Here is a 24,286-nt window from a genome sequence, read left to right on the forward strand (position 1 = left end):
TGGTGATGGGACCTAAATCTAAGCACAAAATGTATTTATGTTACATATACACCTTATACACACAGCCTGAAGGTAATTATAGCCAATATTTTTTATAACTTTGTGCATTAAACAAAGTGTGTGTACAATCACACAATTCATTTATGTTTCATATACACCTTATACACACAGCCTGAAGGTAATTTAATACAATATTTTTAATAACTTTTTGTATTAAACAAAGTTTGTGTACATTGAGTCATCAAAAAACAAAAGGTTTCACTATCTCACTCTTATTCAAAAAAGTCCGTATTTCGGAATATTCCGTATTTCGGAATATTTGGATATGGGATACTCAACCTGTATTATGCAATTATTCCAAAATACGTAAAAATCCGATATCCAAAATACTTCTGGACCCAAGAATTTTGGATAAGGGATACTCAACGTGTGTGTGTGTGTGTGTGTGTGTGTGTGTGTGTGTGTGTGTGTGTGTGTGTGTGTGCGCTGAAAAAGCCCCCTCGGCTTATACTCGAGTCAGTGCAGGGAGAGCAGTGTGAAGGAGGGACACGGAGCGCACAGCATGCACCTCTCCTGTGTCCCTCCTGCATCTCCGGCGGGTCTATTAAAGGAAGTACCCGTTCGTGATCTGATTGGCTCATGAACCGGCACTTCCTTTAATAGACCCGCCGGAGATGCAGGAGGGACACAGGAGAGGCACGCGCTGTGCGCTCCGTGTCCCTCCTTCAGAAGACAGCGCGGGAGCAACGGAGGATAAGTAACAGGCACTGGGGGAGCATATTTGGCACTTGGGGGACGATGACATATCTGGCACTATGAAGGGGCATATCTGGCAGCATGAGGGGGCATATCTGGCAGCATGAGGGGGCATATCTGGCAGCATGAGGGGGCATATCTGGCAGCATGAGGGGGCATATCTGGCAGCATAAGGGGGCATATCTGGCAGCATGAGGGGGCATATCTGGCAGCATGAGGGGGCATATCTGGCACAGTGGGGCATATTTAGCAGCATGAGGGCATATCTGGCACATCTGGCACTGTGGGGGCATATCTGGCACTGTGGGGGCATATCTGGCACTGTGGGGGCATATCTGGCACTGTGGGGGCATATCTGGCACTGTGGGGGCATATCTGGCACTGTGGGGCATATCTGGCACTGTGGGGCATATCTGGCACATCAGGCAGTATGAGGGCATATCTGGCACTGTGGGGGCATATCTGGCACTGTGGGGGCATATCTGGCACTGTGGGGCATATCTGGCATTATGAGGGCATATCTAGCACTGCGGGGTCATATCTGGCACTGAGGGCTATGTACGGCTAGAGCTGCATTTCCCACCCTAGGCTTATGCTCGAGTCAATAAGTTTTCCCAGGTTTTTGTGGTAAAATTAGGTGCCTCGGCTTATATTTCGGGTCGCCTTATACTCGAGTATATATATATATATATATATATATATATATATATATATATATATATATATATATATATATATATATATATATACACACACACACATACATACATACATACATATACACATACATACATATATATATATATATATATATATATATATACATACATATACATATACATACACACACATATATATATATATATACATACACACACACACATATATATACACATATACACACATACATATATACACAGGTTGAGTATCCCATATACAAATATTCCGGAATACGGAATATTCCGAAATACGGACTTTTTAGAGTGAGATAGTGAAACTTTTGTTTTTTGATGGCTCAATGTACACAAACTTTGTTTAATAAACAAAGTTATTAAAAAATAAGATTTTACTTACCGATAAATCTATTTCTCGTAGTCCGTAGTGGATGCTGGGGACTCCGTCAGGACCATGGGGGATTAGCGGCTCCGCAGGAGACAGGGCACAAAAATAAAGCTTTAGGATCAGGTGGTGTGCACTGGCTCCTCCCCCTATGACCCTCCTCCAAGCCTCAGTTAGGATACTGTGCCCGGACGAGCGTACACAATAAGGAAGGATTTTGAATCCCGGGTAAGACTCATACCAGCCACACCAATCACACCGTACAACTTGTGATCTGAACCCAGTTAACAGTATGACAACGTAGGAGCCTCTGAACAGACGGCTCACAACAAGAACAACCCGATTTTTTTGTAACAATTACTATGTACAAGTATTGCAGACAATCCGCACTTGGGATGGGCGCCCAGCATCCACTACGGACTACGAGAAATAGATTTATCGGTAAGTAAAATCTTATTTTCTCTAACGTCCTAGTGGATGCTGGGGACTCCGTCAGGACCATGGGGATTATACCAAAGCTCCCAAACGGGCGGGAGAGTGCGGATGACTCTGCAGCACCGAATGAGAGAACTCCAGGTCCTCTTTAGCCAGGGTATCAAATTTGTAGAATTTTACAAACGTGTTCTCCCCCGACCACGTAGCTGCTCGGCAGAGTTGTAATGCCGAGACCCCTCGGGCAGCCGCCCAGGATGAGCCCACCTTCCTTGTGGAATGGGCCTTGACAGATTTTGGCTGTGGCAGGCCTGCCACAGAATGTGCAAGTTGAATTGTGCTACAAATCCAACGAGCAATCGTCTGCTTAGAAGCAGGAGCACCCAGCTTGTTGGGTGCATACAGTATAAACAGCGAGTCAGATTTTCTGACTCCAGCCGTCCTTGAAATATATATTTTCAATGCCCTGACAACGTCCAGCAACTTGGAATCCTCCAAATCGCTAGTAGCCGCAGGCACCACAATAGGCTGGTTCAGGTGAAACGCTGACACCACCTTAGGCAGAAAATGAGGACGCGTCCGCAGTTCTGCCCTGTCCGAATGGAAAATCAGATATGGGCTTTTATACGATAAAGCCGCCAATTCTGACACTCTCCTGGCTGAAGCCAGGGCCAGTAGCATGGTTACTTTCCATGTAAGATATTTCAAATCCGCCGATTTGAGTGGCTCAAACCAATGGGATTTGAGAAAATCCAAAACTACATTAAGGTCCCACGGAGCCACTGGGGGCACAACCGGGGGCTGTATATGTAGTACTCCTTTTACAAAAGTCTGGACTTCAGGAACTGAAGCCAATTCTTTCTGGAAGAAAATCGACAGGGCCGAAATTTGAACCTTAATGGACCCCAACTTGAGGCCCATAGACAATCCTGTTTGCAGGAAATGTAGGAATCGACCCAATTGAAATTCCTCCGTGGGGGCCTTCCTGGCCTCACACCACTTAACATATTTTCTCCAAATGCGGTGATAATGTTGTGCAGTCACCTCCTTCCTGGCTTTAACCAGTGTAGGAATGACCTCTTCTGGAATGCCTTTTTCCCTTAGAATTCGGCGTTCAACCGCCACGCCGTCAAACGCAGCCGCGGTAAGTCTTGGAATAGACACGGTCCCTGCTGAATCAGGTCCCGTCTTAGAGGTAGAGGCCACGGATTTTCCGTGAGCATCTCCTGAAGTTCCGGGTACCAAGTTCTTCTTGGCCAATCCGGAGCCACGAGTATCGTTCTTACTCCCCTTTTCGTATAATTCTCAGTACTTTGGGTATGAGAGGCAGAGGAGGAAACACATACACTGACTGGAACACCCACGGTGTTACCAGAGCGTCCACAGCTATTGCCTGAGGGTCTCTTGACCTGGCGCAATACCTGTCCAGTTTTTTGTTGAGGCGAGACGCCATCATATCCACCTTTGGTTTTTCCCAACGGTTCACAATCATGTGGAAGACTTCTGGATGAAGTCCCCACTCTCCCGGGTGTAGATCGTGTCTGCTGAGGAAGTCTGCTTCCCAGTTGTCCACTCCCGGAATGAACACTGCTGACAGTGCTATCACATGATCTTCCGCCCAGCGAAGAATCCTTGCAGCTTCTGCCATTGCTCTCCTGCTTCTTGTGCCGCCCTGTCTGTTTACGTGGGCGACTGCCGTGATGTTGTCCGACTGGATCAACACCGGCTGACCCTGAAGCAGGGGTTTTGCCAGGCTTAGAGCATTGTAAATCGCTCTTAGCTCCAGTATATTTATGTGAAGAGATCTCCAGGCTTGACCATACTCCCTGGAAGTTTCTTCCCTGTGTGACCGCTCCCCAGCCTCTCAGACTGGCATCCGTGGTCACCAGGACCCAGTCCTGTATGCCGAATCTGCGGCCTTCTAACAGATGAGCACTCTGCAACCACCACAGAAGAGACACCCTTGTCCGTGGCGATAAGGTTATCCGCTGATGCATCTGCAGATGCGATCCGGACCATTTGTCCAGCAGATCCCACTGAAAAGTTCGTGCGTGGAATCTGCCGGATGGGATTGCTTCGTAAGAAGCCACCATCTTTCCCAGGACTCTTGTGCATTGATGCACAGACACTTTTCCTGGTTTTAGGAGGTTCCTGACAAGTTCGGATAACTCCTTGGCTTTCTCCTCCGGAAGAAACACCTTTTTCTGAACCGTGTCCAGAATCATTCCCAGGAACAGCAGACGTGTTGTCGGGGTCAACTGAGATTTTGGAAAATTCAGAATCCACCCGTGTTGTTGCAGCACTACTTGGGTTAGTGCTACTCCGTCCTCCAGCTGTTCTCTGGACCTTGCCCTTATCAGGAGATCGTCCAAGTAAGGGATAATTAATACGCCTCTTCTTCGCAGAAGAATCATCATTTCGGCCATTACCTTGGTAAAGACCCGAGGTGCCGTGGACAATCCAAACGGCAGCGTCTGAAACTGATAATGACAGTTTTGCACCACGAACCTGAGGTACCCTTGATGTGAAGGGCAATTTGGGACATGCAGGTAAGCATCTTTTATGTCCAGGGACACCATAAAGTCCCCTTCTTCCAGATTCGCTATCACTGCTCTGAGTGATTCCATCTTGAACTTGAATTTTTGTATGTACAGGTTCAAAGATTTCAGATTTAGAATAGGTCTTACCGAGCCGTCAGGCTTCGGTACCACAATATAGCGTGGAGTAATACCCCTTTTCCTGTTGTAGGAGGGGTACCTTGACTATCACCTGCTGAGAAAACAGCTTGTGAATGGCTTCCAATACCGTCGCCCTGTCTGAGGGAGACGTTGGCAAAGCAGACTTTAGGAACCGGCGAGGGGGAGACTTCTCGAATTCCAACCTGTAACCCTGAGATACTACCTGCAGGATCCAGGGGTCCACCTGTGAGCAAGCCCACTGCGCGCTGAAATTCTTGAGTCGACCCCCCACCGTTCCTGAGTCCGCTTGTAAAGCCCCAGCGTCATGCTGAGGGCTTTGCAGAACCCGCGGAGGGCTTCTGTTCCTGGGAAGGAGCTGCTTGCTGCCCTCTCTTACCCTTTCCTCTGCCTCGGGGCAGATATGACTGTCCTTTTGCCCGCTTCTTATAGGACCGAAAGGACTGCGGCTGAAAAGACGGTGTCTTTTTCTGTTGGGAGGGGGTCTGAGGTAAAAAGGTGGATTTCCCGGCAGTTGCCGTGGCCACCAAATCCGATAGACCGACGCCAAATAATTCCTCCCCTTTATACGGCAATACTTCCATATGCCGTTTGGAATCCGCATCACCTGACCACTGTCGTGTCCATAAACTTCTTCTGGCAGATATGGACATCGCACTTACTTTCGATGCCAGAGTGCAAATATCCCTCTGAGCATCTCGCATATAAAGAAAAGCATCCTTTAATTGCTCTAAAGTCTGTAAAATACTGTCCCTATCCAGGGTATCAATATTTTCAGTCAGGGAATCCGACCAGACCACCCCAGCACTGCACATCCAGGTTGAGGCGATGGCTGGTCGCAGTATAACACCAGTATGTGTGTATATACTTTTTAGGGTAGTTTCCAGCCTCCTATCAGCTGGATCCTTGAGGGCGGCCGTATCAGGAGACGGTAACGCCACTTGTTTTGATAAGCGTGTGAGCGCCTTATCCACCTTAGGGGGTGTTTCCCAGCGCGCCCTAACCTGGCGGGAAAGGGTATAATGCCAATAACTTTTTTGAAATTAGCACTTTTCTATCTGGGTTAACCCACGCTTCATCACATACATCATTCAATTCCTCTGATTCAGGAAAAACTACAGGTAGTTTTTTCACCCCCCACATAATACCCCTTTTTGTGGTACTTGTAGTATCAGAGATATGCAAAGCCTCCTTCATTGCCATGATCATATAACGTGTGGCCCTACTGGAAAATACGTTTGTTTCTTCACCGTCGACACTAGATTCAGTGTCTGGGTCTGTGTCGACCGACTGAGGTAAAGGGCGTTTTACAGCCCCTGACGGTGTCTGAGACGCCTGGGCAGGTACTAACTGGTTTTCCGGCCGTCTCATGTCGTCAACTGATTTTTGTAATGTGCTGACATTATCACGTAATTCCATAAACAAAGCCATCCATTCCGGTGTCGACTCCCTGGGGGGTGACATCACCATTACCGGCAATTGCTCTGCCTCCACACCAACATCGTCCTCATACATGTCGACACACACGTACCGACACACAGCAGACACACAGGGAATGCTCTATTGAAAAAAGGACCCCACTATCCCTTTGGGGAGACAGAGGGAGAGTTTGCCAGCACACACCCAAGCGCTATAATATATATGGGAACAACCCTATATAAGTGTTGTATCCTTATAGCAGCTTAAAATAAGAATTTACTTACCGATAATTCTATTTCTCGTAGTCCGTAGTGGATGCTGGGGACTCCGTCAGGACCATGGGGAATAGCGGCTCCGCAGGAGACAGGGCACAAAAGTAAAAGCTTTAGGATCAGGTGGTGTGCACTGGCTCCTCCCCCTATGACCCTCCTCCAAGCCTCAGTTAGGATACTGTGCCCGGACGAGCGTACACAATAAGGAAGGATTTTGAATCCCGGGTAAGACTCATACCAGCCACACCAATCACACTGTACAACCTGTGATCTGAACCCAGTTAACAGCATGATAACAGCGGAGCCTCTGAAAAGATGGCTCACAACAATAATAACCCGATTTTTGTAACAATAACTATGTACAAGTATTGCAGACAATCCGCACTTGGGATGGGCGCCCAGCATCCACTACGGACTACGAGAAATAGAATTATCGGTAAGTAAATTCTTATTTTCTCTGACGTCCTAAGTGGATGCTGGGGACTCCGTCAGGACCATGGGGATTATACCAAAGCTCCCAAACGGGCGGGAGAGTGCGGATGACTCTGCAGCACCGAGTGAGAGAACTCCAGGTCCTCCTCAGCCAGGGTGTGCCCCTGACCAAGTAGCAGCTCGGCAAAGTTGTAAAGCCGAGACCCCTCGGGCAGCCGCCCAAGATGAGCCCACCTTCCTTGTGGAATGGGCATTTACATATTTTGGCTGTGGCAGGCCTGCCACAGAATGTGCAAGCTGAATTGTACTACACATCCAACTAGCAATCGTCTGCTTAGAAGCAAGAGCACCCAGTTTGTTGGGTGCATACAGGATAACAGCAAGTCAGTTTTCCTGACTCCAGCCGTCCTGGAAACCTATATTTTCAGGGCCCTGACAACATCTAGCAACTTGGAGTCCTCCAAGTCCCTAGTAGCCGCAGGTACCACAATAAGCTGGTTCAGGTGAAACGCTGACACCACCTTAGGGAGAAACTGGGGACGAGTCCGCAGCTCTGCCCTGTCCGAATGGACAATCAGATATGGGCTTTTGTGAGACAAAGCCGCCAATTCTGACACTCGCCTGGCCGAGGCCAGGGCCAACATCATGGTCACTTTCCATGTGAGATATTTCAAATCCACAGATTTGAGCGGTTTAAACCAATGTGATTTGAGGAATCCCAGAACTACGTTGAGATCCCACAGTGCCACTGGAGGCACAAAAGGGGGTTGTATATGCAGTACTCCCTTGACAAACTTCTGGACTTCAGGAACTGAAGCCAATTCTTTCTGGAAGAAATCGACAGGGCCGAAATTTGAACCTTAATGGACCCCAATTTGAGGCCCATAGACACTCCTGTTTGCAGGAAATGCAGGAATCGACCGAGTTGAAATTTCTTCGTGGGGCCTTCCTGGCCTCACACCACGCAACATATTTTCGCCACATGTGGTGATAATGTTGTGCGGTCACCTCCTTCCTGGCTTTGACCAGGGTAGGAATGACCTCTTCCGGAATGCCTTTTTCCCTTAGGATCCGGCGTTCCACCGCCATGCCGTCAAACGCAGCCGCGGTAAGTCTTGGAACAGACCTGGTACTTGCTGAAGCAAGTCCCTTCTTAGCGGCAGAGGCCATGAGTCCTCTGTGAGCATTTCTTGAAGTTCCGGGTGCCACGTCCTTCTTGGCCAATCCGGAGCCACGAGTATAGTTCTTACTCCTCTACGTCTTATAATTCTCAGTACCTTGGGTATGAGAAGCAGAGGAGGGAACACATACACCGACTGGTACACCCACGGTGTTACCAGAACGTCCACAGCTATTGCTTGAGGGTCTCTTGACCTGGCGCAATACCTGTCCAGTTTTTTGTTCAGGCGGGACGCCATCATGTCCACCTTTGGTCTTTCCCAACGGTTCACAATCATGTGGAATACTTCCCGATGAAGTCCCCACTCTCCCGGGTGGAGATCGTGCCTGCTGAGGAAGTCTGCTTCCCAGTTTTCCACTCCCGGAATGAACACTGCTGACAGTGCTATCACATGATTTTTCGCCCAGCGAAGAATCCTTGCAGTTTCTGCCATTGCCCTCCTGCTTCTTGTGCCGCCCTGTCTGTTTACGTGGGCGACTGCCGTGATGTTGTCCCACTGGATCAATACCGGCTGACCTTGAAGCAGAGGTCTTGCTAAGCTTAGAACATTGTAAATTGCCCTTAGCTCCAGTATATTTATGTGGAGAGAAGTCTCCAGACTTGATCACACTCCCTGGAAATTTTTTCCCTGTGTGACTGCTCCCCAGCCTCTCAGGCTGGCATCCGTGGTCACCAGGACCCAGTCCTGAATGCCGAATCTGCGGCCCTTTAGTAGATGAGCACTCTGCAGCCACCGCAGAAGAAACACCCTTGTCCTTGGAGACAGGGTTATCCGCTGATGCATCTGAAGATGCGATCCGGACCATTTTTCCAGCAGATCCCACTGAAAAGTTCTTGCGTGAAATCTGCTGAATGGAATCGCTTCGTAAGAAGCCACCATTTTTCCCAGGACCCTTGTGCAATGATGCACTGACACTTTTCCTGGTTTTAGGAGGTTCCTGACTAGCTCGGATAACTCCCTGGCTTTCTCCTCCGGGAGAAACACCTTTTTCTGGACTGTGTCCAGAATCATCCCTAGGAACAGCAGACGTGTCGTCGGAGACCGCTGCGATTTTGGAATATTTAGAATCCACCCGTGCTGTCGTAGAACTACTTGAGATAGTGCTACTCCGACCTCCAACTGTTCTCTGGACCTTGCCCTTATCAGGAGATCGTCCAAGTAAGGGATAATTAAGACGCCTTTTCTTTGAAGAAGAATCATCATTTCGGCCATTACCTTGGTAAAGACCCGGGGTGCCGTGGACAATCCAAACGGCAGCGTCTGAAACTGATAGTGACAGTTTTGTACCACGAACCTGAGGTACCCTTGGTGAGAAGGGCAAATTTGGACATGGAGGTAAGCATCCTTGATGTCCAGGGACACCATATAGTCCCCTTCTTCGTGGTTCGCTATCACTGCTCTGAGTGACTCCATCTTGATTTGAACCTTTGTATGTAAGCGTTCAAATATTTCAGATTTAGAATAGGTCTCACCGAGCCATCTGGCTTCAGTACCACAATATAGTGTGGAATAATACCCCTTTCCTTGTTGTAGGAGGGGTACTTTGATTATCACCTGCTGGGAATACAGCTTGTGAATTGTTTCCAATACTGCCTCCCTGTCGGAGGGAGACGTTGGTAAAGCAAACTTCAGGAACCTGCGAGGGGGAGACGTCTCGAATTTCCAATCTGTACCCCTGGGATACTACTTGTAGGATCCAGGGGTCCACTTGCGAGTGAGCCCACTGCGTGCTGAAACTCTTGAGACGACCCCCCACCGCACCTGTTTGTACGGCCCCAGCGTCATGCTGAGGACTTGGCAGAAGCGGTGGAAGGCTTCTGTTCCTGGGAATGGGCTGCCTGCTGCAGTCTTCTTCCCTTACCTCTATCCCTGGGCAGATATGACTGGCCTTTTGCCCGCTTGCCCTTATGGGGACGAAAGGACTGAGGCTGAAAAGACGATGTCTTTTTCTGCTGAGATGTGACTTGGGGTAAAAAAGGTGGATTTTCCAGCTGTTGCCGTGGCCACCAGGTCCGATGGACCGACCCCAAATAACCCCTCCCCTTTATACGGCAATACTTCCATGTGCCGTTTGGAATCTGCATCACCTGACCACTGTCGTGTCCATAAACATCTTCTGGCAGATATGGACATCGCACTTACTCTTGATGCCAGAGTGCAAATATCCCTCTGTGCATCTCGCATATATAGAAATGCATCCTTTAAATGCTCTATAGTCAATAAAATACTGTCCCTGTCAAGGGTATCAATATTTCCAGTCAGGGAATCCGACCAAGCCACCCCAGCGCTGCCCATCCAGGCTGAGGCGATCGCTGGTCGCAGTATAACACCAGTATGTGTGTATATACTTTTTAGGATATTTTCCAGCCTCCTATCAGTTGGCTCCTTGAGGGCGGCCGTATCTGGAGACGGTAACGCCACTTGTTTTGATAAGTGAGCGCCTTATCCACCCTAAGGGGTGTTTCCCAACGCGCCATAACTTCTGGTGGGAAAGGGTATACCGCCAATAATTTTCTATCGGGGGAAACCCACGCATCATCACACACTTCATTTAATTTATCTGATTCAGGAAAAACCACATGTAGTTTTTTCACACTCCACATAATACCCTTTTTTGTGGTACTTGTAGTATCAGAAATATGTAACACCTCCTTCATTGCCCTTAACAAGTAACGTGTGGCCCTAAAGGAAAATACGTTTGTTTCTTCACCGTCGACACTGGAGTCAGTGTCCGTGTCTGTGTCGACCGACTGAGGTAAAAGGACGTTTTAACGCCCCTGACGGTGTTTGAGACGCCTGGACAGGTACTAATTGGTTTGCCGGCCGTCTCATGTCGTCAACCGACCTTGCAGCGTGTTGACATTATCACGTAAATCCTTAAATAAGCCATCCATTCTGGTGTCGACTCCCTAGAGAGTGACATCACCATTACAGGCAATTGCTCCGCCTCCTCACCAACATCGTCCTCATACATGTCGACACACACGTACCGACACACAGCACACACACAGGGAATGCTCTGATAGAGGACAGGACCCCACTAGCCCTTTGGGGAGACAGAGGGAGAGTTTGCCAGCACACACCAAAAACGCTATAATTATACAGGGACAACCTTTATATAAGTGTTTTTCCCTTATAGCATTTTAATATATATAGTCATATCGCCAAATAAGTGCCCCCCCTCTCTGTTTTAACCCTGTTTCTGTAGTGCAGTGCAGGGGAGAGCCTGGGAGCCTTCCCACCAGCATTTCTGTGAGGGAAAATGGCGCTGTGTGCTGAGGAGAATAGGCCCCGCCCCCTTTTCGGCGGGCTTCTTCTCCCGTTTTTCTGAGACCTGGCAGGGGTTAAATACATCCATATAGCCCCCAGGGGCTATATGTGATGTATTTTTAGCCAGAATAAGGTACTATCATTGCTGCCCAGGGCGCCCCCCCCAGCGCCCTGCACCCTCAGTGACCGCTGCTATGAAGTGTGCTGACAACAATGGCGCACAGCTGCAGTGCTGTGCGCTACCTTATGAAGACTGAAAAGTCTTCTGCCGCCGGTTTCTGGACCTCTTCACTTTTCGGTATCTGCAAGGGGGTCGGCGGCGCGGCTCCGGGACGAACCCCAGGGTGAGACCTGTGTTCCGACTCCCTCTGGAGCTAATGGTGTCCAGTAGCCTAAGAAGCCAATCCATCCTGCACGCAGGTGAGTTCACTTCTCTCCCCTAAGTCCCTCGATGCAGTGAGCCTGTTGCCAGCAGGACTCACTGAAAATAAAAAAACCTAACAAAACTTTTACTCTAAGCAGCTCTTTAGGAGAGCCACCTAGATTGCACCCTTCTCGGCCGGGCACAAAAATCTAACTGAGGCTTGGAGGAGGGTCATAGGGGGAGGAGCCAGTGCACACCACCTGATCCTAAAGCTTTTACTTTTGTGCCCTGTCTCCTGCGGAGCCGCTATTCCCCATGGTCCTGACGGAGTCCCCAGCATCCACTTAGGACGTCAGAGAAATATAGTAATATCGCCAAAAAAAGTGCCCCCCCTCTCTGTTTTACCCTGTTTCTGTAGTGCAGTGCAGGGGAGAGTCCTGGGAGCCTTCCTCACAGCGGAGCTGAGCAGGAAAATGGCGCTGTGTGCTGAGGAGAATAAGCTCCGCCCCCTATTTCGGCGGGCTCTTCTCCGGAGTTTGTGAGATCTGGCAGGGGTTAAATACATCCATATAGCCTCAAGGGCTATATGTGATGTATTTTTTAGCCATAAAAAGGTATTATACATTGCTGCCCAGGGCGCCCCCCCAGCACCCTGCACCCTCCGTGACCGCTGTGTGAAGTGTGCTGACAACAATGGCGCACAGCTGCAGTGCTGTGCGCTACCTCAGGAAGACTGAAAAGTCTTCTGCCGCCTGCTTCTGGACCTCTTCCATCTTCGGCATCTGCAAGGGGGGTCGGCGGCGCGGCTCCGGGACCGCACTCCATGGCTGGGCCTGTGTTCGATCCCTCTGGAGCTAATGGTGTCCAGTAGCCTAAGAAGCCAATCCATCCTGCACGCAGGTGAGTTGACTTCTCTCCCCTAAGTCCCTCGATGCAGTGAGCCTGTTGCCAGCAGGACTCACTGAAAATAAAAAACCTAAAAACTTTTTCTAAGCAGCTCTTTAGGAGAGCCACCTAGATTGCACCCTGCTCGGACGGGCACAAAAACCTAACTGAGGCTTGGAGGAGGGTCATAGGGGGAGGAGCCAGTGCACACCACCTGATCCTAAAGCTTTATTTTTGTGCCCTGTCTCCTGCGGAGCCGCTAATCCCCCATGGTCCTGACGGAGTCCCCAGCATCCACTAGGACGTTAGAGAAATATTGTATTAAATGACCTTCAGGCTGTGTGTATAAGGTGTATATGAAACAAATGCATTCTGTGCTTAGATTTAATGTCCCATCACCATGATATCTCATTATGGTATGCAGTTATTCCAAAATACGGAAAAATTCGATATCCAAAATACCTCTGGTCCCAAGCATTTTGGATAAGGGATAATAGGATTTTGGTACTTACCAGGTAAATCCTTTTCTTTGAATCCATAGGGGGCACTGGAGTACTCTTGGGATATGGACGGCGTAGCAGAACAAAGGCACTGAATATTTAAATTTAGAACTCTCCACCCCTCCATATCCCAGAGTACCTCAGTGTACGACCTCAGTGTTTTTTACTGAGCGAACAGGAACTATATAGAGAGGTTGACAATGGAGAATTCCTATAACATAACGGACAACAACAAAGTTGACCCATAACGTTACTGTCAACTAAACAGTTGACACCATAACCGATAGACCTTTATACTTTGAACCAATCGGTGAAACTGTGTTACCATAAGCTCCTCTGAGCTTAATACAAACCAGGTAAAATGTATTACCATAAGCTCCTCTGAGCTTAAAACAACCCAGGTAAAACTGCTCTGGGTGGGCGTCCAGTGCCCCCTATGGATTCAAAGAAAAGGATTTACCTGGTAAGTACCAAAATCCTATTTTCTTTTTCATCCACTAGGGGTCACTGGAGTACTCTTGGGACGTACCAAAGCTTCCCTCGTGGGCGGGAGAGCTGTTTGGCACTTGTAACAGTAGGCGGCCAAAGCTAGATGCTGATGCCGCAACCGTTTCATAACGTGTAAACGTGCACAAACGTGTGCACTGAAAGCTATGTAGCCGCGTCGTAGACGCTCCACGACCAGCTGGTCCTGACATTCCCACAGAACCTGTGGGATGAGTATTACTGACGTAGGCGACTGTAACTTAGCCTTAAAGTAAGCCTGACTTGTAGTCATTTTTATCCAACTGGATAATGTCTGCTGAGAAACTGGCTAACCCCAGTTGGCAGCATCATAGAGAACAAACAACGTATCCGTATTACGTACTGTAGACGTTCGGGACATATAGACGCGTAATGCGTGTACCACATTTAGAATTCTAGAATGTGCTGTCAACACAGGAACCACTATTGGTGTATTGATGTGAAGAATAAGAAATCGGAATTCGTCCGAAGTTCTGCTTTGTCATGAGAAAACTCAAATACGGTGGCTTGGAATACAAGGCACCCAAATATGAAAAACAAAACCCTTGCCGAAGCTAAGGCTAGAAGAAAAACGTTTTCCAAGTGAGAAACTCAATCCCCATTTGTTGTAAGGGTTCAAAATATGAAAACTGTAAGAAATCTGAACCCAACCTCAAGTCGCCTGGCACTGTAGGTGGGATAAATGGAGGCTGCACTTTGATGACACCTTGTAGAAAGGTGTGTACCGACGCAATAGAGTCAAACGTCTTTGAAAATAACTTGACCACACAGATACCTGCACCCTCAGTGCAGATAAACGCAGTTCTCCATCCCACCCCGTTTGTAAAATAACAGAATACGGGTAACTTGAAAGATGATGTCGGAAACTTCCGAGCTTCACCACCTATATAGGCACACCAAATTTTGTAATAATGATCTGCCGTAAGCGGCTTACTAGCTCGTAACATGGTTGGTATAACCGATACTGTAATGCCCTATTTCTTTTCTTAAGAGGGCGGTCTGAACCCCCACCCCGTCAACCGCAGCCGCGGTACATAGGTAATAGGTACATAGGTAACTAGGGGTAAAAGAACGGTCCCTGTTGTAACAGGTTGGACGTATTATGAGCGGGCCAAGATCGTGTGCAAGTATTCCTTGGAGATTCGAGAAGCAAGCTCTCCGAAACCCATGAGATCACCAATATGACTGTGACGAACTGTCTTATGATCCGTTTTAGCAACGGAGAGAGCAGCGGAAACTGGTGGAGCCAGATACACAATGCTGAATGACCACACGAATGTGAGAACCTCCACCGCCACTGCCCTTGTGATCTGTCGTTCTGTACACATACTGAGCGTTTGTAATTGTGGCGAGATGCCATCATGTATACCTGAGGGTAACCCCTTCTGTGGACTCACATATGAAACACCTCTGGATTGAATGCCCAGTTTTCAGGATATAAATCCCGACGGGTGAGATCATCTGTCTAACAGATATTCACTTCCGGAATGAACCCTGTCGACAACATCACCTAATGGTGTTCTGGGCAATTGAGGATTCAAGCTACCTGCCGCATTGCCATGCGGCTTCTTGGTCCTCCCTGTTGTATATGCAACTCCCGTTGCGTTGTCTGACTGTACTTGGACAGACTGAAAGCAAAGCATGTAGCGCATTGTAAATTGCACGGAGTTCCAGGACATTTATAGACAGCAATCTGTCGTGATCCGTTTTAGAACCCCTGTCGCTGACCTTTTTAACTACAACTCCTCAACCTCTGAGACTCTCGTCCAGAGTATATACACCCTCGCCCCCCTGTGGGAAACGCGAGAGAAGCCCAGCGAACTAACGCGCTTTGAAAACACATTATTGTTCCTAATAGGCGAATACACCAATGTACCGCTAGTGTGCGTGGCTTTTGCACTAATTGTACTAGCTGGTATATTTGTTCTTGCTGGTGTAGTAGGTAAATGTCTTTGATTTACCGTATTTATAATCATACCTAGGAATTGAAGTCGTTGAGACGGAATTAGATGCGATTGCTTTTTGAACTTGACCTGCCACCATGGTGTACGTTAGTAGCGCCAGTAAGAAGAACCTCTGTTGAGACAGAGTTCTTATGAGCAGATCGTTTAAGTATGGAACGATTGTCACTGGCAGGGCTCTGAGATGAGCTATCATCACCAACATCACTTTGGTAAATACCCGAGGCGTTGACAAGAAGCCAAACGGTAGATGAAATGGTTATTGGTTGTGGCGTTTTGCAAAACTCTAGAACCTGTGATGCGGTGACCAAACCGGAATGGGTATTGAAGATCAAGCGCAATTATGCAATTTTGTGGCTCCAAATATGCAAATACTAACCGCAGAAATTCCATTTTCCAAACTGCAGTAAGTGACTTGCTGATTGAGACTGCGACGGAGCCCTCTGGTTTCGTTACGCCAAACAGAGGGGAATAAGTAACCCTGACTCTGTTGGTGTACCATGGCTGGAAATAAAAACAGCTGAAAACAGCCGAGACTGAATGGCAACCTGCCAAAACTCTTAATTTCGTCCGACAGAGGCAGTATTTTAACCTTTAAATAGCGGATATATCCATGAGTGGATGTTTGGAAACCCGGCATATGTGTAAAGGCGCGCTTCCACAATTGGAAATTCGAGATGGCCTAAGAGGTCGTCAAGCCACTGTCTTGTTGACTTTAGCGCCCTGGTGTTACAAGTCTTGACTTGTACCACAGCCTTGAAAAGACTGGATTCTAAAGACTTTAAACGCCGGACCAAAGTATTTACGTTTTGAAATTTATCAAACAACTTCTGGCCTTGTCGTGCTGAAACTAGCGACGCTAAAAAGCGAGAATCGAGGTAACAGCCGTCAGCAGAAGCTTTACAGAGATACTCTGCCGCTTTGTATTAACGATAAGTCAAACGTGATCGTCATTGTTTCCATACATAGAGCGCCTAGTGAGCCAAATGTATCTTGGGTGTTTATAATGTTTGACACAGACAAATTCACCAATGGCGGATTCTCCCATTTAGATGTGGAAACGGGTAAATAGACAAATCTTAGTCAGATATTCTAAATAAGAAATTCATTGAAAATCTGTTGTTTATTAAATTCGACGGATTAGATGTTAGAGTCTCCTTAGTCTCTGTAAATTCGAGACATTGACTCACTGGTCATTAGCAATGTATGATTGCCCAAACCCCGCACTATCTGATTGCTGGTTTAATGTGAGGTCTGACATAGAATTATCCGACTGCATTAAATTATAAGACCAGTTAAATTAACACCTTGGTACCCAAAGGAAAATTGTACCTTTGGAAAGACTCCTTCATTAGAGCTTGCGGAATAACTTCCGTCGATCTTATCTTGTCGAGCGGAGTTAATTTGAATTGCCAATGTTTAACATAGGATCTGGGATTCTGAAAACCTACACACATAGTGAACATGTGGTAGATTTATGTCTAGTTTAAAAGTATTTTTAGTCTGCGCTGGAGCCTTACTCCCTATGCAGACAGACAACACAATAGGCAACGGACAGACACCTGCACGACTTAGTAAAGTTATTATCTGAAGGTGTGTAATATATATTTATTTCTGGCTGAAAAGCAGTTCACATGGGCAGCCTATGTGAAAACCGAACCAAAAATTCCCACTAACACCCCTGCGCCTCTGGTGGCGTAGAGATGTATGGCAGGAATGTTCCGGAATTACAACTGTAAAACAACAGGAAGCATGGTTAAAATGGCCCCCATGCCATGCTGACCCTGATAATCACAGAACAATTGCTTCAGTGTTAATATAGCCTATTATACAATGATAATCACAGGCAGGGTACAACACATGCTCTAGTGTGAATAAATATATATATGCTCTTATACAGTGATAACCACAGACATTAATATAGGCTCATAGCGTATTATACAGTGATAATAACCGACATTAATATAGGCTAAATAGCCTATTATACAGTAATAATCACAGGGCATGTTACAATACATGCCTGCAGTGTTACAATACATGCCTCACCATCATTAATATAGGCTCAATAGCCTTATTATACAGTGATAATAACAGACATTAATATAGGCTCAATAGCCTATTATACAGTGATAATCACAGACATTAATAGGCTCAATAGCCTATTAAGTGATAATCACAGGGCATGTTACAATACATGCCTCCAGTGTTACAATACATGCCTCACTATCATTAATATAGGCTCAATAGCCTATTATCTAGTGAATATTTTACATCACCTTGCCGCTGTAATCCGCCAGATTCCACCGCCCCCCTTCCCCCCGTGCTCCCTGTAACGCTGTGTCTCAGCGGGAAGCCAGGGAATTCTTGCAGGGAGGCTTTCTTGCCGAGCAGCGGAGGTCACCAGGAGCGCTCCGTTGCTTCTTCTGGTGACTGACGGAGCGTCTGCGGGTGGCCGTTGCTAGGCGGCCGGACGGAGCGGCGGCCCGTTGTCACCCTCTTAGCGCTGTCTGCGGGTGGACGTAGCGGCGCCGGTTCTGGCATGCTGGGCGGCCGGACGTAGCGGCTGGGATGGCCGGACGGAGCGGCTGCCGTATGGAGCGGCTGGGGCGTATGAGCGGCGGAAGCGGCATTACAATACTCCCACATAGCGGGCGGCAGCCTGCGCTGACCGTCCCGTTCCCCAGCCTACCTTATCTGATCATGTCTCCAGTCATGGCTACGACGGGGCTTCTATCTGTAAGCTCCGTCCAGCTTCTCAGTTCATGGCTGCGACGGGGCTTCTATCTGTAAGCTCCGTCCAGCTTCTCAGTTCATGGCTGCGACGGGGCTTCTATCTGTAAGCTCCGTCCAGCTTCTCAGTTCATGGCTGCGACGGGGCTTCTATCTGTAAGCTCCGTCCAGCTTGCAGGAGACAGTAGGCTGCCTGTGGCTGTGAGGGTGCTCTTTGTGAGGACCGACACGCCATGCGCTGCCTTGCATGCGGCACCATCCCGGACCCATGTTTTTCTAGAAACTGGGAAGGGAAGTGTAAAAAGTAAAAATGAAAGTAAAAATGAAAAATTAATAAAATCTTCCACAAGTGTGGGAACTCCCACAAGCCGATGTTAGTGCTGTGAGCACCGAAAAAACACTGAGGTCGTACACTGAGGTACTCTGGGATATGGAGGGGTGGAGAGTTCTAAATTTAAATATTCAGTGCCTTTGTTCTGCTACGCCGTCCATATCCCAAGAGTACTCCAGCGACCCCTAGTGGATGAAAAAGAAATATATATATATATATATATATAAACCTGTGAGGGGTGGGGAATTACACACACAGGGTAGAATGCAATTGTTTTTTTAAGGTGTCTAAGCGAATGGGAGTCTACTGAAGCTATTCAATTGATGCTCCAAATCAGATTCCCATTAGCGGCAACACTCACATTTCATCTTGCATCCCCCAGAGGTGGCAAATTGAAATGTGCAGAAAGTTAGCTGCTTGGGTGCCCAAACAGCACTTTTCCATTCGCACCCATTAGTTTAGTCGCTTACGTGGCTTAACCTTGACTAACTGGGCACGATAAGCGTAATAATTAAAGGGCGCCCAAAACAACTTTCCTGCAACAATGGGCACCCATTAATTATCACGCCTTTAACAACTGAAGGCCTCCCAAAATACAATGCTCAAGGATCAGTCCCAATTAATAATTGGAGAGACAAGAGACGATTCATAACATCTGCTCACACAATGCAAATCAAAAATGAATTTTCTTTACTGTATTTGTTTTTCACTCAAATAACGTGCAAAATTTTATCACTGTTTAAACCATTCATTTTGGTTTGCAGAATACAGGAAAGTATGACATTATTCAATAACCTGTTTGAACTTCTTCTGGGGATGTTGGTGGCGTCAGAGTTACTGAAGACATGGCCGGATCTCTGGCAGAAGCAGGCACTTGAACACCTAAACAGGTGTTTGAACAATGAGTGGACCCAGATGAGCTGGCTGTAGGGATGTCTGACTGCGGGACTAGCACAAAGCATGCTGGATATACCATTCGAACACCAGCTACAAAACAGAAAAATAATCTTGGTCAGCGATTTTTAATATATGAAATACAAATATTTAATAATTGAAATACATAATTTTTTAATCCACTTGTATTAAACTACGCAATCGTGTTACTCAAAAAAAAAAAAAATGCTTTAAAAATGATGGGACAAAGCTATTTTATTATTTCGAGTGTGTGGTGCCAAGTTTCACCACTTGTGAACCTTAATATGTGGAAGTGCAGGTTACCTTGAAACTAGGTACTCTTGCAACTTTAGTTAACCCAGAACGGTCTCTTATGTGGATGAAAAGCCATATAAATCTAACCAGGTTTCATTCTTTGTGCACACACCCATTACCATTTTTTTTTTTATTTGCTCTTAAAATAAAATAAATATTCATATTAAGTTTATATTGCCATCATGTTACAGCTACCCTCACAAGACACGACATGAAGAGCCTAAACCACATCCAAGGAATGAGGAGCACAACACCAAGACCGGCTGGTTGATGTGGAAAGCAGAAACCAGCTTTGGTAAAATAGCAGGCTTCTTACGAAACTCCGCCCAATCATCATTGAAGATGAGGTAAAAAGCTTGACAGGATAGGACCTCAAGCTCTGACACTCGCTGAGTTAATGCAAAGGCCAACAGAATAGGAAATGGAGGTCCACTTCCGCCAACGCGGATGACTGTAATAAGGTCAACACAAGGTTGAGGTCCCATGGGTCTGTAGGCGGAACAAAAGGAGGTGAACCCGGAGGACTCCTTGGAAAAATGTCAGGACATCTGGCAACCGGGCTCAGAATCACTGAAATAATAACGGAAAAAGCAGACACTTGAACCTTCAGCGACCACAAGCACAGACCAACATCCAGTCCTGCCTGGAAAAAGAAGCACCCCACACACGCCACATAAGATCACCAAATACAAAAATTGGCGGTGGTCACTGGCTTCCAAGCATGGAGCATGGTGGGAATAACAGATTCTAGAATACCTCTGCGTCTCAATAGAGCGGCCTCAAGAGCCATGCAGCTTAACGCAGCTGCAGTAAGCGCCGAGGTTTACGAACGGACCTTATTCCAGAAGCTCCAGGAGTAGAGGCAATAGCCACAGATAGTCAACAAGCAGCATTTGAAGATCAGAGAGCCATGCCAGATATGGCCAATTACGAGCCATGAGAATGATGGTGGCAGACTTGCGCTTGATGTGCTAGGGCACTCATGGAATGAGAGGAAAGTGTGGAACAGGTACACAAACATGTACCACCATAGCACAGTCAGAGCGTCCACCAATGTTCTGGAGCAACTAGTGGTTGCGCCGGGAGGCTATGAGATCTGAGGCCTGCCCCAGTGCCGAAATAGCTCCAGGAAGACGTCCGGATTAAGGGCCCATTCCCTGGTATGGAGATCTTGGCGACTTAGTCTGCCTCTAAATTCTCGGCACCCAGGTTGAACAATGCAGAGATTGCCATTGCGTGAAGTTCTGCCCACCAACGGACCTCTCCACATTTCCCAATGCCAATTTTTGTAGGATACATCTATGGAGTTGTCAGACTTTACTGGAATGTCTTTTTCTTCAAGGAATAATGCCTGCAGTAGCACATCGTAGACTGCTCGGAGCTCCAGATCGTTCATAGGCAGTAGCATCTCTAGATGCGTCCAGTGACCCTGGAACTGGTGTCCCAATACTAAAGCACCCCAACTTCAAAGACTGGCATCTGTAGTCAAGATTATCCAGTCCCAAATACCAAGAGAGATGCCCATGCTGAGCTGGTTGGACTGAAGCCACCAAAGCAGCAAGATGCAGGTCTGAGGAGACTGATTTATCAGAAGATGCATGTGAAGATGTGAGCCCAACCTTAGACAGTAGATACAGCTGGAAAGGCTGGGAATGGAATATGCCGTACTTAAGGGGTTTGAAGGAGGCCACCATCTTCCCCAAAAGAGAACCAACCAAACAACTGGCTAAAGCGCCTGAATTTTTCCACTGGGAGGAAGATGCACTGTAAGACCATATACAGAATCATTCCCAGAAACTGGAGATGCTAAGATGGTACTAAGCTGGATTTCTGAAAATGGACTATACAGCCATGTTTGATCAGAAGTTTTCAAGACCAGGAAACATGTTCCAGTAGGGTTTGTGCTGATGGAGCCTTGATGAGGTCGTCCGGACATGGAACAATGGTCACTCCCAGGGAGCAGAAGTGGGCAATCACGACATCACCCTGTGTGCCAACGACAGTGCCTGAACCTGAAAATGGGACTCCCTAATGCAGTTCCCAAATGGGGATGTGCAGATAAGCATCCTTTATAAACAAGGACAAAGGAACTCTGCAGGCTCCAGTCCTGCAATTCAAGAAAAGGGATTCTATCTTGAACCGGTAGAACGTTATATAGAGATTTAACAATTACAGATTTAAGATAGGCCCAATGAAGCAGTCCGGCTTTGGAACCACTAAAAGATTAAAGTAGAATCACTACTATCACTAATGCACCGGGACTGGGACCGACATATTGTAGTCCAGTGGCTTTTTAATTTTGTAACCATGAGTCACCAGACAGCAGATACAAACTGCCAAACAGGTCTGAAGCCAAGCTTCCGTGACCTGCAAGAGGCGCGCACCAACCATGGAAACCCCCAGGTGGGATGGGAAGCTGCCATGCCACAGGATTGTTAGCAGGCTTGGGATTCTGTTGACAGGGAGCATCAGTCTGACTGCCTCTGGTTGTGCCTCCACAACCTGTTGAAGAGGTTCCTCTAGGCCATCCCCGAAAAGTAAGGGGGTTTGAAAGGAAAGACCAGCAAAGTAGATTTACCGCCTGTTACCTGGGAAATCCATTTGTCCAGTTCCGGACCAAACAGAATATCCCCGTAAACCGCAGTGCCTCTACAGACACCTTAAATTCAGTGTCCACATGCCAGGGCTCACTGAGCAACTACCACCGTAGCCGAGATGCTGGAGCCTACATACCCAATATCCCTGAAAGCCTATCCCATTTAGATGGCAGACTCCCTAATGTGCTGTGCTAGGATGACCGTGGCGGCCTTTGACTAATTCCTCTGCTCATGTCTCAACAGCCTTGTTAACCCAAGATCTGACCAAGGCCAGCCTGAGTAACACCTGCAGCTGTGTACATGGATTTCAGAGTCTCTAACTTACTTTCCAAGCTACCCTTTAGGATAGTAGTACCAGAAACCATCAACGTAGAAGTCTTAGAGAGACAAGAGTCTGATGGATCCACTGGAGGAGACACCCACTTTTCTCTATAAGCTGCAGGAAAGGGGTAGATGTAAGAAAATGCTTGGACATCTGAAACTTCTCGTCTGGATGCTTCCAAGCAGCAGGCAATTGTTCGTCCTGCTGAAAGAAATCACCACTAAGATTCTTCCCAACTTCCTTTCCTCCTCCTGGGAAAAAGCCTCAGTCATCTGACATTAGGATGGCTGGGAGTAGTGACTTTTGTGACGGGTCCTGTGTGGAGCCACTAGCAACTCTAGAAGAGGATCCTATGATCTGCACCAGGCCCTCAGATTGAGCTACACGCTTTGCCCAGTCTGGTTCCGTGGCTTGAGACAGCAGTAATGTCCCAGTACTGGGACCCTTGTTCTGTGCATATTCCATCTCTACGGGATGCTACCAATTCAGAGTTGAGGTCAGACATGACACTGAAAGCGGAGTCGGATCAGGAAAGGCTCATGCTGGACCGAACCCCACACTGTTAGAACGGGCAGGAGAGAATTTAATATTGCACTTACAGACAAATACTTTCTGGGATGTCTTAGATGCTGCACTCTTGCCTGTCATGGTGTACAGAGTACAGACACACACACACTCAGTAGTCTTCAGAAGACACAAACACTGTAACCTCGCAATATAAGAGAAAACAGTGGCGCATACATTAAGAGCTAGAGATTTGTCACATCTATTTCCCCTAATGCAGGGGTGGGGAACCTTTTTTTTCTACCAAGGGCCATTTGGATATTTATAAAATCCTTCGGGGGCCATACAAAAATCATCAACTCAAGTTCTGCCCCCAGTAGATTTACCCCCAGTCAGTTGTTATGCCGAAGTAGATATGTCCCCAGTCACTTGTTATGCCCCATTAGATATGCCCTGATCACTTGTTATGCCCCATTAAATATGCCACCAGTCACTTGTTATGCCCCATTAGATATGCCACCAGTCAGTTGTTATTCCCCATTAGATATACCCCCTAGTAGCGAGACACACACACACATTAAAAGGAAAGAAAACCCCACAATACTCACCAGCCCCGCTCCTGCTTCCGGACCGTTGCCCTCCGCCTGGTCGCTCGCTCCTCAGAACTATGGGAGAGAAGTAATAACATCTCTCCCATAACACCGCACAGCAGCACACGCACACTGCCAGAGCCGGAGCTCAGGAGTGAGCTCCTGCCTCCGGCTGCTACGGAGGGTAAGAAGCCAGGCGCCCACTAGTAACAAAATCTCAGCGGGCGCCCGGCTAGGAGAGCCTGGCCGGG

The 24,286-nt window shown here is 47.4% G+C and overlaps 1 protein-coding gene across 2 annotated transcripts in view; it reads right to left on the minus strand.

Moving 5' to 3' along the window:
- MED13 (mediator complex subunit 13) overlaps positions 1-24,286 on the minus strand; it is a 411,382-nt gene that overhangs the window by 231,462 nt on the left and 155,634 nt on the right. For both annotated transcript variants that reach the window (XM_063954032.1, XM_063954031.1), the window contains exon 6: positions 19,609-19,800. In XM_063954032.1, the coding sequence (XP_063810102.1) occupies positions 19,609-19,800 (192 nt within the window). The remainder of the gene's footprint in view (positions 1-19,608; positions 19,801-24,286) is intronic.

The sequence above is a fragment of the Pseudophryne corroboree genome, chromosome 2 (assembly GCF_028390025.1).
Source record: "Pseudophryne corroboree isolate aPseCor3 chromosome 2, aPseCor3.hap2, whole genome shotgun sequence".
Taxonomy (NCBI): Eukaryota; Metazoa; Chordata; class Amphibia; order Anura; family Myobatrachidae; genus Pseudophryne; species Pseudophryne corroboree.